Consider the following 7,809-nt stretch of genomic DNA (forward strand, 5'->3'; position numbering starts at 1 on the left):
AAAAGACAAGTATAAACATTTGGATGAAAAAAAACAGAAAAACACGCAAGTGAAACAAACAAACTAGTGTAACTGAACAACAACAGTTTGTTGAATCGAAGTTTTGACCCTCAAACAAGTTTCGGTCTTAAACGAGAGTGCCCAGGAATCGCTACCCGATGCCATAGGCAGTGTGCATCACGCGCACCCGTGAATCACGTACGTTGTTTGAAACATGGGGTGAACTTAAATTTGAGGAAAAATAATAACTGAACTTATTTATAACCGTTTTTGAAACAAACTCAAGCATATTGAGAGAGAGAGAGAGAGAGAGAGAGTGAATATTCAACTCATAAAATAAAAGGACAGAAAAGGAGAGAGAAGATTGTTCAAAAATGAAATGCGTGCAGACAAGGGAAAAGCATTTTTTGCAGTACAAAAGAGGAGCCTATTAACATTCACACCAAAGATTATGTGGATCCTGGTCAACAATGTTTGACCTAAATAAACGACAACTTTAGGACCATTTATGTAAATTAAGTACTCTTCCCAATAATTATTATTTTAATATTTTCCAAAATGTTTTAAAAAGCTTGTGAATTCGGCTGTGTTGTTGCTCTTGTTCTTGTCTGGGGTCATAAATACCTTTTGTTGGGTTAACACATTCATTACTCATTAACCTCTTATATATAACCCTTTGCTTCATTATTTTTTCCATTTCATTTATCTCTCAAACAAGAGAGAAAAATATGAGAACAAGAAGAGGGTCTTGTTATCTTGAATCTGAAATAGTGACAAAGATGTGTTCTTTGGGGAAGAGAAAGAAGGACATGCATATTTCCAAGAAAACTATTTTTTGTGGAAAGAGACCAAAGAAGTGTTTGGAGAAAACTTCATCAGAATATGATTTTTTCGAGGCCTTGCCAGATGATATCGTTATTTCTATCTTCTGCAGGCTAAGTTCTACAGCCACTTCACCTTCCGATTTTGTAACCGTTTTATCAACGTACGGTTAATCCTCTCATTTAAACGTCTGCTTGGTTGTTTTGTTTCAAAGAATAAATTTTGATTAATTTGTTGATTTTTGTGTAACAGATGTAAAAGATTCAAAAGATTAGCACTTCATTCTCTTGTTTTATCAAAAGCTTCTCCCAGAACTTTCGCCATTAGAGCCAAAAATTGGTGCGAATCTGCACAACAATTTCTTAAACAGTGTGCTGAGGCAGGGAATGTTGAAGCCTGTTATACTCTGGGCATGGTTAGTATTATAATTTGAATTTCTAAATTCTATAAAATGAAAACAGAATTTGAGATCCATGAAAATTTTTATTGAAATGAAACGGTTTTGATTGGTTTTCATTTTTTATTTGTTTGCAGATTCGGTTTTACTGTTTGCAAAACAGAGGGAGCGGTGCTTCGCTTATGGCGAAAGCTGCAATAAACTCTCACGCGCGTGCACTCTACTCGCTTGCAGTTATACAGTTCAACGGCAGCGGCGGTACCAAAAGTGATAAGGACCTCCGTGCCGGTGTTGCTCTCTGCGCCAGAGCCGCTTTTCTCGGCCATATCGACGCGCTTCGTGAGCTTGGACACTGTTTACAAGACGGTTACGGTGTGAAACAGAATATCTCCGAGGGGAGGCGCTTTCTCATTCAGGCTAACGCACATGAACTCTCCGGCGTTTTGTCCACAGATGCCGCCGCGCGTCAGTTGGTTAATGCTAATCTCCAATCTCAACTTAAATACGTCGCTGCGTCTGGATGTCCGTTATTGAGCGATTTTGGATGTAATGTTCCGGCGCCGGAGCCGCATCTGTCCAGTCGGTTTATGACGGAGTGGTTTGCCGTTCGCGGCGGATTGAATGGATCGGGTTTGAGGCTCTGTTCGCATGTGAGTTGTGGGAGGCCGGAGACGCGAAAGCACGAGTTTCGAAGGTGTTCGGTTTGTGGCGCGGTGAATTATTGCTCGCGTGCGTGTCAAGCGCTTGATTGGAAGTTCCGTCATAAGGCGGAGTGTGCCCCTGTGGAGCGGTGGCTTGAAGAGGATGGTGATGACGATAAAGTTGACAACGACGATGAGGTAATGGTTATGAATGATAGTTAGACAATTTTTCTTAGAGGATTATGGTCATGGTAACTGGAATGGTAATGGTGACTGAAGTTAAATCATACAATTGTAACGAAAATGAATCACTTTTGTCATACAATTGTAACGGAAATGAATCAATTTTGTTGAGGTGTTGAGAGTTGAGACTTTGTATACATCCAAGTTGTTTAAAGAATAAATCAAAAGAAGATTCAAACAACGAAAAGTCATCAACAAAGGTTTATGCATTTTCTTTATTAGACCAGAAAAGATGGTATGCAATGCATGCATCATTGCAAAGTAGTGGAGGCTATCCACACTTCAAGGGCATTTTTCTGTAAGTAAAGATGCTGAATAAACATGTAAAGAATGTTTTCTCATGGTTTTGAGAATTCACTTTTATCTGATTGTACTCTCAATAACCATCTGAGATTCAAGAAAGTGGTTAACCTTCCAACCTTATTAACATTTGATCTATGAAAAGTTTTGGAAAATGATACTATTTTCCAATGATTTGATTAAATCTCATGTAGTTTATACACATTCTCTGTCATGTGTGATAGATAGTTATAGGTGGAATTAATCCGTTCTTTTTATTTTGAATCATTGTCATATTTCTTTTCTTTGTCAAAGTCACGTGGAGGTTGATAATTTACCTAGTATATAATCCAAGTTCACATATCATTCTGATTTCTTTAAAATTCATACATTTGAATCACGAATTTGTGAGAAACGTATGAACTCAGCGTCTTATTCTTAATTCAAACATATTTTTTCAAGTGGCTTTAGTGTTATATATTTCTTAATTTGCTTTATTCATTTAAACTCTTCTTCATTTACTTCTTTGAATCTTTACATTGAAAAATCTTTTAGCACTAATACATTTTCTCAAATGTTTAACACAAAGCGTCCTTTAGGATTTTTCGAGTTTGATCCTGCAAGTAAATTAAAATTTGTGATTGTTTACTAAAAACACCATTAAACACAGTGGTCAGTGCTTCTTCGGCTTTGAGCACTGAGGTGGCATTGGGAATTGGGATCGACAGTCTTTTAGAGCAGCTGGAGCCAAAGAAGAATAGGATATGCGGTTCTTTTGATGATTGCATGGTTGTGTTTTATGAGTGTCTATTTACAATAATAGGACTTCATGTGACCTCATGTAAACTTTAGCTAGCAAACCTTAAACATATAGAGATCGCCCCTTCTTAGTCTTCATTTGGGGTCGTGGGCGTATGTGAGGGTCTTTCAATGTGTCGAGCACAAGTCCTTGAAATCTTCTATTAATTTATTCTATAATTTATTTCATCCAAGGCGCACGTCCCAGGACAACTTTCGTAAACAGAGACTTCTTCAACTTCACGCGATCGTCTGTTGGTTCAACTCATTTATCTTACAGTTCATTCTGCTTTCTGTTATATCCCTGTCGATTCTTCTCAATATTGTCAGATTTCGTGTCTGAAGTATTAGTCTCATACTCACTTCAACCAGGATGTTGGCTCTTATTCTGCCCAGTCAGGTTCCCTTTCCTCGGGCAAGATGACAGTGAGGTTTTTTTAATATATGTGGTTGCATTTTGTAGATAACACGGACATAGTAAATAATTTGAACATTATTCTTCCGCCTCAAAGATGTCTAAGGTATCAGGGCTTAGGTGAATACTGAGATTTTTTCTTCTGCTCCCATTGCGGAGAACCAACAACCGTCCTTTATCCCGCTTCATTATCTCCGACTCTCGATCTAATTCCTCATCGGCTAAACAATAACCCAAGAAAGCTAATAATTTTTGTTACTTTTCAAACTATGACTTTTGTTTTGTCTATAATACTCCTATCTTATTATTATTTTGATTTATAATTCTCCCTCTTCATAATAAATCAGTAGATGTAATTTTGGCAAAACTATAATTATTATAATCACTACATTAAAGTATAAAAATGACATTTAAAAAAAACATAATTTTTTTACTAAAATAACACTTAAAAAAAAGAAGGGATGGAGTATTCAAAGATTATACCACTTTAGAAAAAAAAGATCATAATATTCGATATTAGTGGTTTTTTTTAAAAAACAAAAAACAAAAGCAAACTTTAATTGATGGAACCCGATTCCACCGCAAAATAATTTATGCCTTCTTTATTTATTGAGACATAGGAATCAACGTCAACATAATTTAGACACGTACATTATAGTCTTTACTATTTCGAGGTTAATACATCTACCTATGTTTCAATGTCTTTGTTCTGATTCCGTTTTCCACCTCTATATATCATTTCCACCTCGAGAGACCTTCCTTATAATCAGTAAAACAACTGACGCCTCAGTTTCAACACAGAAGAAGGAAGAAATCAATGGCCACCACCACCATTACCAACAAGGTTTGCATGATTATATTGCATGATTGTTTCGTTTGCACCTATATTATTAGATCTTGTGTGATTAATAAACATTGAATTCATGCAGACAGAGATAGAGAAAAAGATAGATGATAATGATAATCATCAAGAACAAGAACTAAAGCATCTTGGGTTTGTGAGAATTGTTGTTATTCATGCTTTTGTTTGCATGTCCAGTCTTTATGATTATGCGAAACAGAATTCGGGATCTTTGAGATCTGCTGTTGGAACCGTTGAAGGTACTGTTACTACAGTTCTTGGTCCTGTTTATCACAAATTCAAGCCTCTCCCTCAAGATCTTCTCCTTTTTCTCGACAATAAGGTCTCTCTCTCTCTCATTCATTGTTTCCTTTATGTAGATTTTTTATTTGCTGCTATTTTTTATGAGGATTATTGCATTTGAATTCAGATCAGATCTATGTGTTATGTAGAGGTCTGTAAGGAAAACTGACATGAAAATCAACTAATTCCTAGGAACAGGTTACATGTGCATGCATCTATAGTAACAATGTTTGTTTTTTTTTCTCTGATTTTAGGACATTGTTATATTACCATGTAACTAACTTCAGAGTCAATCAATAGAAGAAATAGACATTGGTTCCTTGAAACTTGACATGCATGCAATTTGATTCTCGTGGTACTACATTAGATAGCATTGTTACGGCCGAATTCTGGATTAAAAAAGCCGGTTAAGGGTTAAAACGAATTTTAATGAGGATTTTTGACAATGTTAAACATTTTTTGGTTAACATGATTGTTATACTATATGATTGTGGCAGGTGGATGAAGCGACCAACAAATTCGATGAGCGTGCTCCGCCTTTTGCGAAGCAAGTAGCGAACCAAGCAAAGGATTTGATTCAAGAAGTAACACACAAAGCTGAGAAAGTAGTGAATGAAGCACAATCTGGTGGGGCAAAAGCCGCCGCAAATTATGTGGTTACAGAATCAAAGCAAGTAGTGCTAACAAGTTCAGTAAAATTATGGTCAGGTCTCAACCATTATGCACTGTTTCATGCAGTAGCAGAGTTGGCAATTCCAACAGCTGCACATTGGTCAGAAAAGTACAACCATGTTGTTAAGAACATTAGTGGAAAGGGCTATGCTGTGTCTGGATATTTGCCTTTGATCCCTGTTGATGAAATAGCTAAGGCATTTAAACAAGGAGAAGGTAATGTGAGTGTTGATCAAAAAAAAACTTTGGTGGAAGATGTTTCTGATTGAGTACTACTACTAGTAGTTATTTTCTTTGCAAATTGTGGTTTAAGAAAGATGTAGAGGGTATGTAGGTACGAATGGAAACTAATGTAAGAAATTATGGGAATAGACCATGTAAGCTAAAGTATTACCAAGTGTGTGGAACATAATGTGATTATGTCAATGGTGACTTAAATGGCCAGAACCTCAATGAGATTAACTATATAAAATAGTTTATGTTTAGAAACATTCCAATAAAAATGAGTTTCCAAAAAACTGCATTTGGAGTCCAAAACTACAAATCTTAATTTAAAATATTTTTGAAGATAAAATCAATTATAATTGGTATTATCAAAACATGTCAAAATTAATTCACATATCATTGATCAATTTTGTCTATTCTAAAAGCGAAACAGAAACTTACACTAACATAGTTAATCTCTTATAGGCTTTCAACAATATGACACATACCCTCTTTTGTTTATCACTCATTCTTTTCTCACTCCCATTTACATCATCTAATACGCCTTTTTCAACAAGCCCCATAGCAGCAATAATCTCACCTCTTCCATTTTACATTTAAGAGTTGATATGGTGCGCTCTTAACTGTGTTGCTATTGATGGTGAACCAACTATACACCTTATGAGAAATAGCATCATATGTTAGTAACAATTGTATTGTTTGATAGTTTTTTTCTTCATGAAACTTAAGCAAGATCTATTAATAGTCTGTTTAGAATTGCGTTGGGAACCAAATGCAAACGCACGTCTGCCAGAAGCTCCCTTTTGGACGTCTACCAGAAGCTCCCTTTTGGAGTTTCTCATTTTCACGGTAATCTGCTCAGTTAACATGCGGTGGCGGGGGAACACAGCCAAACCAAACACACGCTAAATCATCGTTACTACTTGTTACTTGATGATAGCAACAATGTAACCACTAGATTTTACTTGGAAATGATAACATTTCATGAAACAGTTTTAAAAATGTGTTACTATTTCTCTTCACTTTATAATAATACGAATAAATCTCTTAATTATATTTCGCAGTACAAATTAATTAAATCGAATTCGGTTCAAATAAACAGAAAATCCACAATTACAATGTGCAGCAGTAGCACTATATATAATCAATCCTCCGCCAAATTGTAAATGTGCATGATTTCATTTACACAAGGCCTTATTCTGTCAAAATATATTCATGTATTTCTGGATAATATATGTTCACGAAAGCATATTTCCTTGTACAATTCGGCATTTAGGAGAGCAGTAATGATACAAAAAAATAGTAAAATAATGCTAAAAGAAAATATTATGATAATTCCCGCGCCCAATGCCCTTTTGGGCTTGGTGCGTGGATATAAGCGGTGGACAGGCCATGATCCGATCGATAGATTCTGATACCATATTAGAATTTAGTCTAACTCATCCTTACAAAGCCGGCTTTTAAGGTGAAGGATATGACTCTATATAAACTATTTTAGGCTCTATCTCTAACCAATGTGAAACTTGAGACTTTCCCAATAAATTATAACAAAGTATAGGCAAGCGACTAGTGAAAGAAAAAACCTACTGTTTCTCTCCAAAAAATCAATGGCTGCTCAACGTATCTGGCTGACTACTAAATAACATCTCATATAAGGAACCTAAGTACCTAACCTAGAAGATTGCTCCCTTATGGCTTATTGACATAAGTTGAAAATTACTTACAAAACTGTTTCTCTCCAAAAAATCAATGACTGCTCGATGTATCTAGCTGACTACTAACTAACATCTCATATAAGGAGCCTAACCTAGAGGATTGCTCCCTTATGGCTTATTGACATAAGTTGAAAATTACTTACAAAACTGTTTCTCTCCAAAAAACCAATGACTGCTCAATGTATCTGGCTGACTACTAACTAACATCTCATACAAGGAACCAAACCTAGAAGATTGCTCCCTTATGGCTAATTGACATAAGTTGCAAAGTACTTACAAAACTGTTCCTCTCCAAAAAATCAATGACTGCTCAATGTATCTGGCTGACTACTAACTAACATCTCATATAAGGAACCTAACCTAGAAGATTGCTCCCTTATGGCTTACTGACATAAGTTGAAAATTACTTACAAAAATGCAGTAAGTTTGCCCCAGCACTGATATAAGCACTGGCTTCA

The 7,809-nt window shown here is 35.8% G+C and overlaps 2 protein-coding genes across 2 annotated transcripts; both read left to right on the forward strand.

Moving 5' to 3' along the window:
- Positions 1-597: 597 nt before the first annotated feature.
- On the forward strand, positions 598-3,872 carry LOC131603493 (F-box protein At1g67340-like). Its single transcript, XM_058875808.1, has 4 exons — positions 598-985; positions 1,075-1,237; positions 1,357-2,058; positions 3,053-3,872. Exons 1-4 carry the CDS (start codon positions 729-731, stop codon positions 3,074-3,076), a joined length of 1,146 nt encoding a protein of 381 aa, XP_058731791.1. The 5' UTR covers positions 598-728; the 3' UTR covers positions 3,077-3,872.
- Positions 3,873-4,251: 379 nt separating this feature from the next.
- Positions 4,252-5,837, forward strand: LOC131603494 (REF/SRPP-like protein At1g67360). Its single transcript, XM_058875809.1, has 3 exons — positions 4,252-4,439; positions 4,525-4,779; positions 5,237-5,837. Exons 1-3 carry the CDS (start codon positions 4,413-4,415, stop codon positions 5,678-5,680), a joined length of 726 nt encoding a protein of 241 aa, XP_058731792.1. The 5' UTR covers positions 4,252-4,412; the 3' UTR covers positions 5,681-5,837.
- The last annotated feature ends 1,972 nt before the right edge of the window (positions 5,838-7,809 follow it).

The sequence above is a fragment of the Vicia villosa genome, linkage group LG5 (assembly GCF_029867415.1).
Source record: "Vicia villosa cultivar HV-30 ecotype Madison, WI linkage group LG5, Vvil1.0, whole genome shotgun sequence".
In the NCBI taxonomy this organism is placed as follows: Eukaryota; Viridiplantae; Streptophyta; class Magnoliopsida; order Fabales; family Fabaceae; genus Vicia; species Vicia villosa.